Raw genomic sequence first — 19,497 nt, 5'->3', positions numbered from 1 at the left:
TATACACAGATACACACACAGATATACATAAATGCATAATAAAGTACCTAGTACAACGGGTAGCACACGCTAGCACTTGATGACTGTGTTTAGTTCCTCACTCTTGTTCCCCAAGGTGGCATGTCATAAACAGCTTTTAGGCTGCTCAGACACTGCTTTCATTCCATCAGATGCCACTGAAGATTCACCCTCCTGATTTTTTATTATAATAATTCACTTCAGAACCCAGGGATTTTATGGAACATCAACTAGGTGATAGGCAACACATTTGAGGGAGAGATGATTATTGAGCTGATGAAAAGCCACTACCAACAGAAAGATTACAACCTCTGCAGTCGTTATTGCTACCTTTGAAAAGGTCAAAATCTGAAAAGATCCCAGTGATTCCTAATGGCAATTTCTTTTTGACTCTATTCAAATAAAAATGGAGGTTTTATTTAATTAGGCTGCAGGCTTTGCCCAGTAGTTCACATAGCTTGTATTTCAGTTTAAGTGCAGAACCAACAAAATAAAATATCCTTTGGGTGTTTAGCAAACTAAAGGAAATTGTACCTAATGTTTTGTGTATTTCTTTTAAATCAAAACCCTAAGATCACTACAGGAAACCACACCAGAACATTACGTGATATCAAGTCATACACTGATGATTAAATATTACCTGTTATTTATATACAGATGGAGAAATACCAAAATTAATCTCTTTTCAGGAAATGTCAACTAGTAAACAAACTTATAAATGCACAGTGACTAAAAAGGGAATAACATTAAATCTTAAGGCAGCATTGGTTGAGTCTTCTCTGGTAAAGGAAGTATTACATATCTCAATGACTAGCATATGATTTTTTAAGAAACCAATTAATTAAAATAAATACTAAAATAATGTTTTTAAAAAGAAAGAGGACTGATTTTAAGACTTCTACAAAATGAATTTGTATTAGAATTTTAATTTGGGATTAGAAAGCATATTAGGAGCATAATGGAATAAAGTTACAGGAGATTTTTCTCAAATACAAAGTCAAGGTCCCTAGAAATTATTGTTACTATTACTGTGCACTCTTTGGGCTCCTTTTTCAGTTGTAGTTGCACTCAGAGTAGTTATTAGAAAATTCTGCTGATTTTTAAATAATGTGGTCAGGTTACATTTGACCTGAGTGAAATGGTTTCACACTGCATTAGCTACCATGCTGCGCTCATTTTATAACTACATCCTTAATGCTGACTTTGCTTACCTGCTGGGGTGCCCAAATCATCATGTCCCAAGCATTGGTGCCAGCCTAAAATGATGACATCTAATTGTGGCTGAAAAGTTATACATTGACAAAAATATTTCAAAACTCTTTAATAAAGAAATTTTGGGGATCTGTGTTTTTTGCAGCTTGTTTGGTTAGCTTTTCTTGGCTAAGACTACAAATTACCTTTACTTGTTTTATAGATCCAGTGCTATATGCTGACAGAATAATGGGATGACACGAAGAACAGACAGAAACCTCAAAAAAGGTTCCAAATGAGCTCTCACATGGTGCTGAGAAATAAAACATAGGCACTTCTGCGTCAGGAGGTTTTCACATTTTGATCACAGATTGGCTTCTCCAAGCCATTTTCCTTCACTACTAGAAATTCCCTCACGGTACAAACTGTCTAGTTCACCAGAAGCCCTGTTCTCACAGACACCCTTCTGGTGCATGGATCTTTTGTCATAAAATTCTCTCCATTGGCAGCTGAGATGGGGTTCCTCCCGCTGCTGGGAGCCGTGGGAGCAGCCCGAGTCCCTGTCAGATGACCGAGTGTCGCTTGAGGATCTTCCCTGACACAAGGCTTCCTGCCCTCCAGAACCACGTTATCCACCAACAAAAAAAACAAAGGCGTGTCAAGCGCAATCTGTCTCCTGGAAACAGGGAACGTGTCTGCCTCTCTCCAGTTCCTCCTTGTGAGTGTAATTCAACAAAGTGTACAGTCTTCCTAACATTCTAAAGCTACTGCGCTACTGGGAGTTTTTAAATGACTACTTAACAGTTTCCTTTTTTTTTTTTTTTTTTTTTTTTTTTTTAAAGAAAACCTGTGCTAGAAAGGCACTAGAGAAAATGAATTTCCTCACTCTTGCATGTAGCAATTATACATTGTGTTAGATTCTAAAAGCTAACAAAGTTGACACACATTTGGATAAACCATTCGAATGATTTAGACTCATCTAGTTTCATTTTAAAAAGCAAACCCCAAGACAAAGGGAGAGCGGGCCACACCAGGGGGAGAGCTGCCAGACCGGGAGGTCACACCCAGTCAGCCCCTGCCTCCGCGGAGCTCCAGCTGCTCCGGCCCTGGCCGCCCCAGGGAGCGCCCACTGAGCAGGTGACAGGGCAGTGGCTGGGCCCCAGGGAGGGCTCACTGGCAGCAGCTGTGGGAGCCAAGCCTCCGGGAGACCTGAGTGAACGAGACAAAGGTGAAGTTCTCACAGTTTTCCAGCTTGACCTTCTTGGCTAAGTTTGGGACAATTCCCCGAAGAGAGCGCAGCCCCATCCTCTGCTCCTCGTACCACACGCTGCCCATGTCTGTGGCCTCCTTCCTGGCAGTCAGGTAGAAGGGGGACTTGGCCTCCATTTGGGTGGGCGGCCGGTGGATGTACATGTACTTATAGAGGAGGCAGTAAGGGCACTGTTTGTGTCCCCGGGAATGCTCATGGTAGATTTTCCCGTGACACACTCTGGTGGAGCCGCTCCGACTCTCCCGCTTGACGCTGTCTGTCCGGGCAAAGTAGGGCTGGTTTTGGGGGTCTTTGAGCAGCTCGATGTCACCGTACATCAGATCTGCATGCTCCTGCAGCGTCCGCATGTTCAGGTACTGGCTGTTGTACTTGACCACAGTGGACAGGAGAGTGATAGGGCTGTCATCCCCCAGACACCCTGCCTGCCACATCTCCTCCTCGTCAGAGAGGGAGAAGTAGACGATGTTGCGAGAACGCGCGCCCGACATGCCTGCCTTACTCAGCACCCACAGCTTCTCCTTGAGTTTCTTGGTGGAGGAGCTGAAGGTGCTGCTGGTGATGGAAAAGCCGACACCTGCATTCTTCAGGATGCGGTCCAGGCCTCGGCGAATAGCATGGAGTGAGGTGGCCAGGAAGTCTGAGCCGTCGCTCTTCTTAACGGTGACATAAAAGTTCTCAAGCAGCTCGTTCAACTTCACTGCAGGGATCTCAAATGAGACAAACATGGAGGTTACACACTTGACACTCACACAGCCAGACCCCTCCTTCCTTCTAATCCTCACCAGGGGCTGTGTTGAGGACATTTTGTGACCCCTTAGCAGGACTTAATGGAAAGAACAGTGAATTTCAAGCTGGAAGATCTAGGTTCCATACCTGGCTCCACCTGATCTCTTTAAACCTCAGTGTTTTTTTTTTTTTGTTTTTTTTTTTTTTTTTTGAGAGGGAGTCTTGCTCTGTCGCCCAGGCTGGAGTGCAGTGGCATGATCTCGGCTCACTGCAAGCTCCGCCTCCCAGGTTCACGCCATTCTCCTGCCTCAGCCTCCCGACTAGCTGGGACTACAGGCGCCCACCACCATGCCTGGCTAATTTTTTTGTATTTTTAGTAGAGACAGGGTTTCACTGTGTTAGCCAGGATGGTCTCGATCTCCTGACCTCGTGACCCGCCCGCCTCGGCCTCCCAAAGTGCTGGGATTACAAGCGTGAGCCACCGTGCCCGGCCTAAACCTCAGTATTTCAATCTGCAAAACAGAACATCATAATCAATACCCTCTCCAAGGCTGTAATGCTTAAAGCAGAGGACTGTGAAAGGGTGTGTAAATAGTAATTAACACCCCCCCATACACATATATACATGTGTGTCTGCAAACACATATATATATACACACTTATTATTACTGGCTGTTTGTAACTTTCACTACTTCTCTTGGAAGGCCTGTGGTTTTGTTTGAAAATAGTTGCTTCCCTCTCCTTTAATAAAATTCAACCCAAACTCTCTGAAAAATTCCTGCATTAAACAAACTCTGAATAACTTCATCATTGATTTCCTTGACATCTGCACAGAACATTTGGTTACTAGACACAGTGCTGTAGGGTAAGACCATTTCCCTACATTGTCCATTTTGCACAGCAAGTTCATGCTCCTTTTCAGTTGAATTTATCTGAATAGGTCCTGAAATATCTGTGGTTTTAATGAGCCACAGGCTTTCAATATCAGTTGTTTGTTTAAAATATATGAAAAAGCTGGACACGACGGCTCACGCCTGTAATCCCAACACTTAGAAAGGCCAAGGTGGGCGGATCACCTTAAGTCAGGAGTTCAAGACCAGCCTGGCCAACATGGTGAAACCCCATCTCTACTAAAAATACAAAATTAGCTGGGCACGGTTGTGTGTGCCTGTAGTCCCAGCTACTTGGGAGGTTGAGGCAGGAGAAGTGCTTACACTGGGAAGGTGGAGGTTGCAGTGAGCCAAGATTGTGCCACTGCACTGTAGCCTGGGCGACGAGAATGAGACTCCATCTCGGAAAAAAAAAGTGAACGACTATGCTGACAGAATGAGCTCCTTATTTAGAGAGAGTTAGAAGAGAAGGGAGAGCTTGGCTATTAAGAAAGCTTTATTTTCAAGATGGAACTACAAAGGGCAAAGCAGCCCTTGCTCATGGTCTATTCAAGCTGAATACATATTCTAGGACAATTAGAAAGTCCCAATAAAATACTTTTTTTATCGAGTAGACACTGGACAGGTAACATTCTTTCTTCTAATAGCCCTTAATCAAGGAGAAAATAAAAGCTGAACTATAGATTAAAAATTAACCAAACTGAAGATATTATATATCAAAATGTATGAGATATTGCTAAGTATACATAATAAATATACATCATAGTTTTGGATGACATTGTTAGAAAACTTTATTGAGAATAAGCAAACTGATTATTCAACTCAAAAAGCTAGAAAAAGTAAACTAAACTCAAAAATCGTAGAGTGGGGTTGGGCATGGTGGCTCATGCCTGTAATCTCAGCACTTTGGGAGGCTGAGGCAGGAGGATCACTTGAGGTCAGTTTAAGACCAGCCGGGCCAACATGGCGAAACCCCATCTCCACTAAAAAAAATATAAAAATTAGCCGGGCATGGTGGTGTGCACCTGTAGTCCAGTCCCAGCTACTTGGGAGGCTGAGGCAGGAGAATCACTTGAATCCGCAAGGCAGAGGTTGGAGTGAGCTGAGATCATGCCACTGCACTCCAGCCTGGGCAACAGAGCAAGACTCTGTCTCAAAAAAAAAAAAAAAAAGTAGAGTGAATCAATAAAAATTAATTAATTAATTAATGGACTAGAAAAGAAATAAATTGGGATAGATAAAAATATAAGCATTGAAAAGACCCATAAAGTTGAAAAACTTCTAGCAGGTCTGACTTTATAAAGAGAGTGAGAAAGGAGGAAAGGAAGTATGTATACACCTAAACCTTAATAGGAATAAGAAAGACTATACAGAAGATAAAAGAGTAAAGAATATGAAAGAACATCACATACTTTATACATATTAATATGAAAATCTAGATAACCTGAACAATTGTCTAGCAAAATATATTACTAAAATGGGTTCAATAAAAGGTAAAGGATCTGAAGAGCCCCAAAGAGTGTGAAATGATTGTCAAAGATGTATATTGTTCCTAAAAGTACGCCTTTATGGAATCAGTTCAGCTTTTCTTTTTCATTTAAATAGTTTCAGAGCATAGAAAAAGACAGAAAGGCTTTCATTTTTTTCTAACCCAAATCTGACCAATATTACATTACAACCCAAAGTATTTAAATATAAACTACCCCCAAGTAAAATTCAAGCAATTTTCATTTTGCATGTTATTAGGTTATATAGAATGTGTGAACACTAGTACCACCCACATCGAGGGCATGGCTCTGATACACACAGGTTCCAGTTCATACGTCACCTCTCAAAACAGGACTGCCTGTGTAATCAGGTATTCCAGCTTTGAAAAGCAATTTTTTTTTTTTTTTTTTTGAGACAGATTCTCACTCTGTTGCCCAGGTTGGAGTGGAGTGGCATAATCTCAGCTCACTGCAGCCTCACCCCCTGGGTTCAAGTGATTCTCCTGCCTCAGCCTCCTGAGTAGTTGGGACTACAAGTGTGTACCACCACACCCAGCTAATTTTTGTAGTTTTTAGTAGAGATGGGATTTCACCATGTTGGCCAGGCTGGTCTCTAACTCTTGACCTCAAGCGATCCGCCTGCCTCGGCCTCCCAAAGTGCTGAGATTATAAGCTTGAGCCACTGGGCCTGGCTCAAATGAATTGTAAAGTTTTGTTTTCCTTTCCTTAGCCTCAGAATGTAGCCTTGAAATGTACCTTAAAACCCTTTGTTTCCCTCCTTTCCCAGCAGACACTCCCTTACACCATGCACATTTATCTAATTATATACTTATTCAACTTACACTTATCTAACTATGTGCTTACTTAGAAGTTCCAGGGCTAATCTGGAGACAAACCAGGCCTGGAGACCCAGTTGCAAAATTCCAGAGATTACCTCAAGGCCACTGGTCAACAACCCAGCTATTGTTGAGATGAGGCCACCATGCTCCAGGTGGACCACGACTCAAGATAGCCACTGGAACAAGACACGGAGACCTTGTGCCCAGCAGCACTCCTGCATGCCTCCTGTTCCAAGTTCCTTTTTTACGCCCCTCTCTCCAGCCAAAGTTGAAAATAGTTTCTTGAAGGCACTAGCCTTGGCCATTTCCCCACTGCTAGCTCCGGAATAAAGTCACTTTTCTTTTACTGCATCTCATCTTTGTTACTGGCTTTGCAAGTGGTAAGTAGCTGCACCTGTGTTCGGTTACACCTGTATTACAAGTTAAATTTAGGATTGCAGTACAGCAACACTGCATCAAAACAAGGGGGGATTATTGTAGAATGTAAAAATGATTCAATGTCTTTTTTTTGCTTTATAGAGGAGTGGCATGCGTTTTTGTTGGATGAATGAACTAATGACAATACATTCAACGCATTATGGGAAGACAGAATGAGGCATCGAACCTATCCTGTGGGCATCATGGGAAGTGTTTGACTCCTGAAGTGAACACAAAATGATTCCATCCTAATAAATATTTTAATATAATTGACATTCACACATTAAAGCAAAAAGTAATATGAACTTACACATACTTGAAAAGTATTTGAAAAAAATGTGACGTCCATTACAAATTTTTAAAAATTCAAATTCAAATTTGGATAGGAAGAAAAAGATCTTCTTACTATGATGAAGTGTAATTTACAGGCAAGAGCTAGAAAAACTGTACCCACAAGGAAAACATTCGAATCTTTCTTACAAAGTCAGGAACAGGAAGAGCTTACTGAATATCACTGTTATTATATAATACTGTTCCGGAGGTTCTAACCAACCAGATAACACAAGAGAAAGAAGTTATATACACACACATACATATGTATGTATATGGGAAAGGAAAAAGACAAAATATAATTGCTTTCTGATAATCTGGTTGTTGGTGAAGGAAACCCCAAGAGATTCAGCTGAAAAGCTATCAGAGTACGTTAGTTGTATGCAACTATAAGAAAAACAGCTTTCTTATACACCAGCGATAATCAGTTAAAATAACTTGCCAGAAACCATTGCACTAAAACAAAGCTGGCTTTGGATTTTTATGTTGTCACTTGCAACTCCCTACTTGCAGGTAGTCAGCTCTCTTTATAGTAGTTGAGACTCCTCTGGTTGCAAGAGACAAACCAAACTGGAAGCTGAGGCAGAGAGGGATATCAGAACGAGTGGACTCCAAGGCCGCCAGGATTCTCATCTTTCATCTCTGCTGCTTTGTGCGGAGTGGCTTTTTTCACATAGCTGCAAGCACAGCCACCTAGCACTCCCCCAAATTTCCATCTTAAAGCTTCAGGTTTAGCAAGAGACCAACTCTCATTTTCAGGAGCAAAACACCAAAAAGAAGGATTCTGACTGGACCTAATCCAAACAACTTGCCAAAAGGTAGTCCATTCTATTCATTCTCCTAATGTGATGGCTTCTGCAATAACCATGTGGATTACAGGAGAGGAATGGTTCCTGAATAAGGGGTGCTGAGTAGAAAATCTTATTTTTTATGTTAGCGCTTTCAACAAAAAACAAAAAGCAAATCTTTGACAGTTTCCTGTGCCCTTGGGATAAATTCCAAACTGTTTACTTTGTATGCAAGTCTTCACAATCTGCTTCTGACAGTATGAGAAGACACCTGCAATTCCCCTCCGTGTACACACACCCTTTGGCAACGAGACTTTGCTGCTTCTCCAATCAAGTAGAATCCATTTTCCCACCCCTTGAATCTGGGCTAGCCACGTGACTTATTTTCATCATGTGACTTATTCCGCAGAATATGGCAGAAGTGACAATGCGTGAATTCCAAGCCTTCAAGGGATGTGTGAATTCCCAGGCTTCAAGGGGTTCTGCTTTTGCTGCTTTTGTCTTTTTTTTTTTTTTTTTTAAGACAGAGTCTCACTCTGTTGCCCAGACTGGAGTGCAGTGGTATGATCACGGCTCACTGCAGCATCCACCTCCTGGGTTCAAGCGATTCTCCTGCCTCAACCTCCTGAGTAGCTGGGATTACAGGTGTACAACACCATGCCCGGCTAATTTTTATATTTTTAGTAGAGACGGGGTTTCACCACGTTGGCCAGGCTGGTCTTAACTCCTGACCTCAAGTGATCAGCCCACCTTGGCCTCCCAAAGTGCTGGGATTACAGGTGTGACCGCACCTGGCCTGCTTCTGTCTATAGGTTCTTACTGGTTTAGTGCATGGTGTTGCCCTGTGAGGAGGCCCAGTTAGACTGTGGGAATATGGGGACAAGTTGTTCCCATATAACATCCAAATGACTGCACCCATGAGTACCCCAAGTGAGACCAGTAGGGGAGGTACTCAGCTGAGCTCAGCACAAAACGCTAACTCACTCATCAAATCATGAACAAATAAAATGGCTGTTGCTTTAGGTCCCTATATTTTTGGGTGGTTTGTTATGGAACGGTAGATGACACAGTACCCTATTTCTGTAACCTGATCTTCTGCTCCCTTTGTACTCTATTTTCCAGCTTCATCGAGCTTTTTGCCATAACTAGAAACCATAAGGCCTTTTCATGCTACTTCCTCTGCCGAGAATGCTTTTTTCTACTAACTGTCTCTATTTGGAAAATCTCTATTCATTCTTCCAGAATTAGCTCAAATTTTACTTTCTACATAACCTAAGCAAAGTTATTCTCTCATATGGGATCCTGTGGCACTTAATTTAAATTTTTGTTATGGTCCTTTCCATGTTGTACATTCTCTTATCTAGTTTATGTCTATCTCTTGAAGTGGACTGAAAGCTCCTTGAAGACAAGAACTATGTTTCATTTATGACTGGGTCTTTAACACATACCAGAAGTCCCAAAATATGTGATTGGCACTGTATAACCATGGGTTAGGCGGGGACAGTGGCTCATGCCTATAATCCCAGCACTTTGGGAGACTCAGGTAGGCGGATTGCTTGAGCTGAGTTTGAGACCAGCCTGGGCAACATGGTGAAACCTCGTCTCTATAAAAAATACAAAAATTAGCCAGGCATGGTGGTGCATATCTGTAGTCCCAGCTACTCTCAGAAGGCTGAGGAAGGTGGATTACTTGAACCCCGGGGGTAGAGGTTGTAGTGAGCCAAGATCACACCACCACACTCCTGCCTGGGTGACAGAGTGAGACCGTCTCAAAACAAAACAAAACAAAACAAAACAAAACAAATGCGTTAAACCAATGAATTAACCTAGTGTCAGGAGAACCAAGCTGACTTAAGATACAGAACATTTTTCTTAATTTCCACAGAATACCACAAGTTTCAAAGTAAAATCAGAGCCAAAGTAATTCCTCGAGAAATGTCAAGTCACAACACTTATATAGTTTGCACACAAAAAACAGTTCATTCTGGCCCCTGGTGTTTGCCTCCTTAGTTTTCTCTGACTCAGTTTTAGTGGGTGATTATTCTCCCAGGTTACTAAGGTCTTCAATCGATTATAAAGACATTGCAAGAAACCATTTTCCTTTAGTAACCATTCTGAATTGATTCACCATGTCAAGACTCACTGCGGATGATAAAATTGGCTTCCTTGATGTAAAAATGACTAAAGAGAAGTCAGAGACTGGTCATGGGGCTGATGACACCAAGTGGGAAAGAATAAAATAAAAAAAATTGGGCTGGGGACGGAGGCTCATGGCTGTAATCCCAGCACTTTGGGAGGCCAAGGCAGGTGGATCGCTTGAGCCCAGGAGTTTGAAACCAGCCTGGGCAACATAGTGAGACCTTGTCTCTAAAAAAATTTAAAAATTAGCCAGGCATGGTGTTGCATGCCTATTGTCTCAGCTACTTAGGAGGCTGAGGTGGGAAAATCACAAGCATTTTTTTTTATTTCTTCAAGTTCTTTTTGTTTCACATTCATTGATTTTAGACTTTCCTTGATAAGCATTTAAAGCTAAAAATTTTTTCTCTAGATATTTTAGCTACAACTCACAAATTCTGATAAGTAGTGATTTAATTTTCATTCAGTTCAAGACATTTTATAACTTCCTTTGTGATTTCTTCTTGGTCCTTTGGTTATTAGTAATATGCTAACTTCCAAGTACTGGGAACAGTCTAGTTAGATCTGTAATTAATTTATAATTTAATCTGGCCAGGCGCAGTGGCTCATACCTGTAATCCCAGCATAAATGTAGTTGCTCTGACTCTTCAAAAAACCTGAGCACCTACGTTTTGGATGTTTCCCTTACAAGAGTATCATCATATGACTCTGCCAGGAGCCAGGGTATGCTACCTACCTGGAACCGCTTTAGGACCCTTTCAGGTACTCTTTTTCATCAAGGATTCATCAGCTCATCTTCCCTTTTTTAATAATGTTATCAACATATGCTCTCAGAGAGGACCCTGCCTTTCATATGTGCTTACTGGTCACTGCTTCGGTCGCACTTTTTTTTGTTTTTGTTCCCATGGATCCTGCCCTGTCTGCATGTACAGTAGAAAGGCCCCTCACACTATGTAGTGTACCATGGTGCCAGAAGCAGAAAGCAGGGTTTCCTGTCCTATTTCATCTGTTGTTCATTCCCTAAGCACATCACTCAAACCTGGAGATCTCACTTGCTCTTGGGCTTCAACTATGACATCCATTTGCAAGACTTTTCAATGTATACTTCCAGCTTTAACAGTTCCACCACGTTTTAAGTTCCACATTCCTAATTCTTTATTGACCATTTCCATCTGCATATCTGATTTAGACTCAATGCAGTCAAATAAAAATACAGTTCCTTTATGTTCTATCTCCACATGTCCAAGATTTTCTCCTTTGATTTACAAACCTCAGGCATTTCAAATTGGATGAGTTTTTCGGTTTTCTTGTTTGTTTTTTAGAGGCAGGGTCTTGCTCTGTTGCCCAGGCTGGAGTACAGTAGCTATTTACAGTCATGGTCATAGCACACTGTAGCCCTGAACTCTTGGGCTCCTGCAATCCTCCTGCCTTAGCCTCCTAAGTAACTGGAACTGTTACAGGTGTGTGCCAGTACCCCTGGCTTTCAAGTTGGAAGAGATTTAAGAGCTCATTTTACAAAGGGGGAAATGGAGGACCAAGGACATTAATTAACTTTTTGCTCATCACTTCCAATTATTTCCCTAAAATACCACTTTCATTATGTTTCTTCTCTCTCAAACAACTTCAGCGGTTTCCCTTTTGTCTAATCCTTAGGATGCTTGCAGATTTTCTGGTCAGAGTGTTTTACCTACTACAATAGTCCCTGTCTCTGTCCCTGCAATAATCCTTTCAAATAAAGTCTCTCCTTAGCAAAACCAAAACAAGATATTTCAGTGATTTTCCAGTGTTCACAAGATTTTAGCCTGGCACTTAAGGGTTATCAGAATCTGGTTTTATTGTCCATGATACCAAGATATGAGGCCTCTGCTGTAGGCAAGTGAGTCTGTCTCCCCAAATTTGATTCTTCCTCACATCCCTCAGCCTAGAAGGCTCCTATCCTCATCTAATTCTACTGAAATCCTACCTTTCCTCAAAAAAAAAAAAAAAAAAAAACTTAAATATCAATTATCTCTCCAGTTTTACCAAACTGAAATGAATTTACCCACCTGAACTTTTCAGGCATTTCCAATCTATAAATTCATGAAACGCTTGTTACATTCTGCTTTGTGTGTGGATTTTTTCTATTTTATGTTCTTCCAAAGTTTCCCAAGGCAGAAAGCCACCGTTCTGTGTTCCCTACAATGCTTAGCACAGTGCCGGGCATTTGGAAGCTCAGTGAAGTTGGCTGAAAGAAGTAAACTCAAGAGTCCCTTACCTTGGTGATGTCTGTGTGGTCTTTGAGCCCGTTGGTCATGCACCAATATCGCCACACATTCAAGGCGTACCGCGTGGCTTTGGTAGTATTTGGGCTTACTGCACTGGTACACAGATCATTCAAGTCATCATTAATATTAAATACAGGAAATTTGTTGAGCTTAGTGGAATAAGCTAGAAACAAAAACAATAAAAGCATTAAAATAATTTGCCATTCCCTTCTTTAGAAAATTATATCTTGGGATGCTAAAAAACAGAAAACTCTAAAAGACAACACCTTAAAACATGAAATGTCTATGAAAGTATATGTATATCTATATCTATATATTAGAATAAGTAGGAAAAATACTTATAGCATGGAATCAATGCAGTAAGCTTGCATTTAATCCCAACTATTTTACCATATATACTAGCTTATGTACTAATGCAGGCATTCCAATAATAGAAGTATAAAAATAAATACTGAAAATCAAACACTGTTCTATCTAAAATTTTCACTGAAAAAAAAAATAGCATTTCTATTCACAACAACAATCCAAAGAAAAGGAAGAAAGCAAATAAAAAAGTAGATACCCTCGCACATGAAGACCTATCATTTATTTGTAATTTACATTTTCAAATGTCTTGTGTGCCATCCTGGGCTGCCTTGAAGTAAATGGTGTTAGCTCTTCTTTTTGAGACGAAGTTTCGTTCTTATCGCCCAGGCTGGAGTGCAATGGCAGGATCTCAGCTCATTGCAACCTCCGCCTCCTGGGTTCATGTGATTCTCCTGCCTCAGCCTCCCGAGTAGCTGGGATTATAGGCACCTGCCATCACGTCTGGCTAATTTTTTATATTTTTAGTAGACGGGGTTTCACCCATGTTGGCCAGGGTGGTCTCAAGCTCCTGCCCTCAGGTGATCCACCTGCCTTGGCCTCCCAAAGTGCTAGGATAACAGGCATGAGCCACTGCGCCTGGCTCTGTGTTAGCTTTTTTTTTTTTTTTTTTAAGTTTTGTTCACAAAATTGATAGAGGGGTTTAAATCCTGATTCCACAACCCATCAACTAGCTTTGAATCAGAGGGAAGGTCAAGTGAGAGAAAAATGATAGGAAGAAGGGAGGAATATTTCAGAGGGGCTCACATCTCCTCAGAGGAGAGGGAACATAGTTTAACTTGCCATAATTACTTCAGATAGAGACAGGTCTCAACATGTCCACTTTAAGTGTTGGTTGCCAAAGGGATAACTAGCTCATAACCCTTAGCTGGCTTTTCTTAAGACCCTGTGATCTGCTAAAACCAGGCTTAATCTGTTCAAATTGTAAGTCAAGGTAGAGCATCTCAAAGTAAAAATACTTCATCTAATAGTTCTCACCCTCTCTGGACTATTGATGAATGTATTCAAACAAGGCGCTAACTGGCTAGGGCTGTGGGAAACAGCAAAATGAAGAGTTAATGCAATGACCAAGGTGAACTGCAAATTGGGTTCATTTTACCTCCCTCACTTCACCTTTCACTGCTCCCTCTGAGCATCTCCTCTATACCAAACTACCAGGCCTGCTGTCCCCAGGATCCATCCATCTGCACCAGGAAACCCACACTACACCTTCCCCATGCACTGCCTGAGTAATCTTCACATGGTTTTTGTTTTGTTTTGTTTTGCTTTTTTTGAGATGGAGTCTCGCTCTGTTGCCTAGACTGGAGTGCAGTGGCATGATCTTGGCTCACTGCAACCTCCGCCTCCCAGGTTCATGCGATTCTCCTGCCTCAGCTCCCAAGTAGCTGCAACTCCAGGTACCCACCACTACACCTGGCTAATTTTTGTATTTTTAGTAGAGACGGGTTTTTGTCATGTTGGCCAGGCTGGTCTCGAACTCCTGACCTCAGGTGATCCGCCCACCTCCGCCTCCCAAAGTGCTGGGATTACAGGCGTGAGCCACCGCGCCTGGTCTTCACATGGTCTTTGTGCCAATCAAAATACTGTCTTTTTTTTTCAATTCGAAATCCACTTTTACACAACCTTTCCTCACACTCACCCAACTCCCTTATTCTCTTCTTCAGTTTATGCCTCACATTTGCTTTACTATTTTTTAGGAGTGTGTTCTCACTGTGTCCAGAAGGTCTCTTCAATTGGTTTGCATGCCCCTTAAGACTATGTCTTTGCTCTTTCAATCTTGATCCTGCCAAGAACTGCTGAATGCACTCTGCTTTAATAAATGTTTACAGCAAGAGAGGAAGAAAAAATGCTGGAAACTATCTGAAGCAACTGTGTCATGAAGTAGACTCCTCTCACCACCCCATCAACCTGGATAACTCCTATTACTTGTGGGACTTGCTTGATATTAATAAAAGGACTCTTGCATAAAGTTTATTATTGTTATATTAGCACTAATTGAATGCCTACTATATGCCAAGAGGTTTTACATAAATTGTCTATAATCCATAAGCAAGTCCTTTGTTATTCCTGTTTTCGAGGTAAGGAAACTCAGCCTCATACCTGTAACTTCATACATTCACTCATCCAGTATTTACCAAGGTACCCTCTCTGTGCCAGGCACTGGGCTGTTTAAGTTATGGAGTTAGTAAGTGGAAGAGCCAGGATTTGAACCTGGGTCTCTGACTCCATGTTTGAGTTACTACGGTGAAGGAATCAGTTACTATAAGGATAAAATTCTCAGTAAAGAATGCAATTTAGATATTAGCTTGTGCTTATGAAAAAATACCTTGGTTCCCCAAATGTACTCAGATGAACCTTCAATAAGAATAACTAAGTCTGCTTTGTTTAGATGACCACTATTGTTTCAAACACGATTAAGTTAATTATTACATTAAATAGCTAAATAATTTCTTTTTAAAAATTTTCTTAAAATCACAGGACAGAGACTATACACCGAAAATGGAAACCTAAATCCCAGAACACAGTGAAACAAATAAAGAATACTTGTCTGCTTCTATAATAGGACAGAAATTACGTGAAAATGATTAGACGACGACATATATGGTTCGTTCATGATTATATTTATGGATTAAATTTCATTTACTTAATAAACTGCTTTCAAAATTTTGGAGGTAGGAGTTGTGTTATGCTGCTGAGGATATTTTTAAAAGACTATATTGGTGAAGACACAAACAAAGGTAATAACTTATAACCTCATACAGGAAAAAGAGGGGACTACTGAAGGAAGACGTGAATGATTTTTTCCACCAGAGGACAGGACAAACCCCAAGTGCAAGATGAGGAGGAGCTGGGGGTGAGAGAGAGAAGGGACTGTGAGGTCGTGGTAGTGTAGGCTGCGGATGCCCTTACATCATCTACCATCAGCACAAGTGCTGGCAAGTACGGCTGTGTGAAGTGAGGGATGTTTGCTGTGGAAGTCACCCTGAGGGCCAGAGAGAGGAAACGGGGCACTGCCTCAGGTAACTCTGGGCAGTCCCATTGGACACGCACAAGGGAAAAAGCAAAGCAGCTAAGAAAAGCAAAGAATTCCCTGAACGCCGCCATCTCTCAGGTAACACCTTCCTCGTGTCTATCACTGGGACAGTTCCAGTTTCCCAGCTTGTTGCCAGCTCAGGCACCCCAAAGGGAAGCCTATCCATGAACGTTTCTTCAGCCACTCTCATAGCTGCTCGAAGCCCACTTGCAGAGCCCTGTGCTCAGCCACAGCCTGCAGACATGAGCTCCATCCAGGTGTTATCAGACAGGAGCCTTTAGCAATAGCTAAGGAAATCCCTATCAATTACCATTAATGATCCATCTAGACCTGAATTCTAAAATGTGAGTACATAAGCATCACTTGGCAATGGGGAAAACCAGTAGTGTGACAGTCACCAAGCTACGCAAGCAGAGAAGCTAATTCCGCATTCCCGACTCATCCCCCTGAAAGGAGAGTTCATCCGGAAAACCCAAAGACAAAAAATTAGACATTACAAATATATCATTAGCGATTTGAGAGGATAACATCCTTAAAATAAGAAGAGTCTTTACTGGAAAAGGAAAAATAGGAAAACAAGAAAGATCCTGGAAATTTAAGATGATTGAAAAAATACATTTTAAAAACAACGGATGAGCTGAGTACTAGAATGAACACGGCTAGAGGCAAATTCGTGATCTAGAAGGACTCTTCCCTACAGGGCAGGCAAAAACATAAAAAGATACAAGGGTGAAGTTAAGAGATATGAAAGACAGATCCTGGAGACTGAGTATCTATCTTAAGAATTCAAAGGAAAAACTTACAAGGATGAAAGAAATAATATAAGGAAAGTTCCATTAATCAAAGAAAGATCTGAAACTTTAGGATATTAAGGTTCATGAACTGTCAAATAGAAATACTGAAAGAAGACATACATGTAAACATATCTTGGTGAAACTTCCAAAGTCTAAGAACAAGGAAAAAATTCTACAATCTTTTCTGGTAGGCAGAAAAAAAGAAAAAAGCCACCAAGAGGCACTACAGCTGTCAACATAGTGAGAAGAATCAGATTTCTCATCTATAACACCAAAGGGTTAAAAAAAAAAAAAGAAAAAAAGACATAGTCTCCTCAGAGTTGTGAGGGAAAAAGACTGTAAATGAAGAAATGTATTACCCACCCAAAGCAGCATTCAAATGCTACTGCAAAATAAAGATATTTTCAATCATAAAAGAAGCAGCATCCAAGCACCCACCCTATCTTTAAAAAAATTAGTTACAGATAACTGCCAGCAAATGAAAAATGGAAAGAAAAAAAGGGGAAAACAATAGGGCGTAAGACATAACGAGGAGCAAACATTTATTTTTAACATTCAGTAATGTGGCAATAAAGCTGAATACAATTGTTAAGAAAGGACTGTATACTGTATGTAAAATATATCTCATTGAAGTTTTTTGTTTTTTAAAGAATTGTGAAATAGATGAAGCATAATGGAATACAATCTTGAACCAAAAATCCAACACCTGCAATCTAGCAAAAGTTAGAACAGGTTAACAAAAGAAATAAAGAACCATGAAAGAAAGCATGATGTATAGGAAACTTAAAATCATGCACGTGGAGGACTTCCACTTTAGGACTATGATGAAGTCGCTGGTATTATACTCTTCCTCCTGCTGAGAATCAACCTTGATAAAATCCACTGGAACACAACCAAAGGAACCAGAACTCAAGAAGCAAAAATCCCAGAAATTAGGGAAATGCATAGAGGTGATTCCTGCTCTGGTCACCATGTTTTTCTCTTAAGGCATTTGTGGAGCTGCAGTGTAGGACACAGAACCCAAACAGAAAGCAGCAGCCTGAAGTCTACAGCAATCTCAGTGGAACAGGTACATGAATATTCAAGTACAGGGCTACCAAGTAGCCAGCCAACACTTGAGAGACTGAGATCCTGAAGGAAGGAAACCACAGAAAAATGAGTCAATACTCTGCATATAATTTTCCTTCCAGAAATTGCTGATCCTAAGCCACATATGGAGAAATGATACAGAGAAGCCAGGCAGAAAGAAATCACCAAGAGGCAATTGTATTGCACTGAGGAGTCAAAAACAGTAATTCAGGTGGGGGCCTTCCAAAGAGGAGAGACGCCTTGGACAATCCCACTTTCATTTGAAATCCAGGAAGGGCTTGACTGTAAGAGTTACAGAAACTGGAAATAGATCAGTCTTGACTGCATTAAAGTGATCCACCCACCTTACATGCTGGCTAACAGAAATTTAAATCTTTTCTTGAGGAAGATAACATCTTCAAAAGTTTTCACACACAATGGTCAGCATTCAATAACAAGTTAAAGGCACACCATAAAACAAGACCAAATGAATGAAAACTAAGAGAAAGATCAGGCAATACAAATAGGCCTACAGATAACATGGATTATTTAAGTTCTCTGACACAAAATTACAAATAATTTGAATATGTTAAAGAAAATAATGAAAAGACAGAGAATTTTACTAGGGCACTGGAATCTATTAACAAAATAGAAATTCTAGAATTATTTCCTTTTTCTATTCTTGTTCCTCTTCTTCCCTTTTTTTCCTGAACTATGCACTTTTAAAGTTGTTGGTAGGGCAGGATGAGGTAGACATTTATACCACAGTATGTGTATATTGAAGGAGATGCAATGGCCTCTAGTAAGGCCATGGAGGGCATCTGCATAGGAGAATTGCCCAGTGAGGTGTGTTGGAACTTCACTAGGGTGAGAAATATCTTACATTATGGGGGCAATCTGGCAATCTGGCAAGCAGTTACTGGGCTTGAGTCAAGAGAAAAACGTATCCATGGAGGAGCAGCCTGGTATGTGGTGCCATAATCTGAGCACGTTAAGAAGGGCATCCATGCAGCAGGGGGAGGTTTGAGGAGAGGTCCTGTGTGAAGTCAGGGCCTGACTGGGGTGAGTAGGCCTTCCATGCATGGGGGTGACCTGGTCTGAGGTGTCATAGCCTAAGCAGCATAAACAAGGTTTCCATGTAGGAGGGTATCCTAGGATGAAATGTTAAAGCTTGAATGGAATGGGGAAGGTGTCTCTGGTTGGGAGGATGGCCCAGTGCAGGGTGTTATAGGTTTAGCAGATAAGGATGGCATCTGTGTGTATGTGGGTGGCAGAGCACAGTTGGGTGCTGGACTCTGAGTAGGCAAGGAAAGTCGAAGACTGAGGAACAGGATATAACTAAATGCAATACATGATTCTGATTAGATCCTTTTCCAATAAAAGACACTGTTAGGGCAACTGGCAAAACTTCAATAGGAATAGACGTTTAGAGGGAAAGAATGCATCAGGGTTAATTTCCTAATTTTGATGATTATATTATGGTTATGCAGGAAAATGTCCTTATATGTAGAAAAATCACAGGAAATCACTTGCAGGTGATGCTACATCAGGCTGGCAACTTAACTTCAAAATTGGTTGAGAAAAAAATGTTCTCTGTAATATACTTGCAACTTTTTGGAGTTTAAGATTGTTTCAGGCCGGGCGCAGTGGCTCAAGCCTGTAATCCCAGGACTTTGGGAGGCCGAGACGCACGGATCACGAGGTCAGGAGATCAAGACCATCCTGGCTAACACAGTGAAACCCCGTCTCTATTAAAAAAATACAAAAAACTAGCCGGGCATGGTGGCGGGCGCCTGTAGTCTCAGCTACTGGGGAGGCTGAGGCAGGAGAATGGCGTAAACCTGGGAGGCGGAGCTTGCAGTGAGCCAAGATCTGGTCACTG

General features: G+C 41.2%; 1 protein-coding gene across 2 annotated transcripts in view; it reads right to left on the bottom strand.

The window, feature by feature from the left end:
• Positions 1 to 2,013: 2,013 nt before the first annotated feature.
• Positions 2,014 to 19,497, bottom strand: part of KIAA1958 (KIAA1958 ortholog) — a 167,395-nt gene continuing 149,911 nt past the window's right edge. For both annotated transcript variants that reach the window (XM_007968398.3, XM_073021855.1), the window contains 2 exons: positions 12,347 to 12,519; positions 2,014 to 3,186 (listed from right to left, as the gene is read on the bottom strand). In XM_007968398.3, coding sequence (XP_007966589.1) covers positions 2,380 to 3,186; positions 12,347 to 12,519 — 980 coding nt within the window. In that variant the 3' untranslated portion in view covers positions 2,014 to 2,379. The remainder of the gene's footprint in view (positions 3,187 to 12,346; positions 12,520 to 19,497) is intronic.

Source organism: Chlorocebus sabaeus, chromosome 12 (genome assembly GCF_047675955.1).
Source record: "Chlorocebus sabaeus isolate Y175 chromosome 12, mChlSab1.0.hap1, whole genome shotgun sequence".
Taxonomy (NCBI): Eukaryota; Metazoa; Chordata; class Mammalia; order Primates; family Cercopithecidae; genus Chlorocebus; species Chlorocebus sabaeus.
The sequence above is the reverse complement of the archived record's forward strand: the minus strand, read 5'-3'. Positions and strand labels throughout refer to the sequence as shown.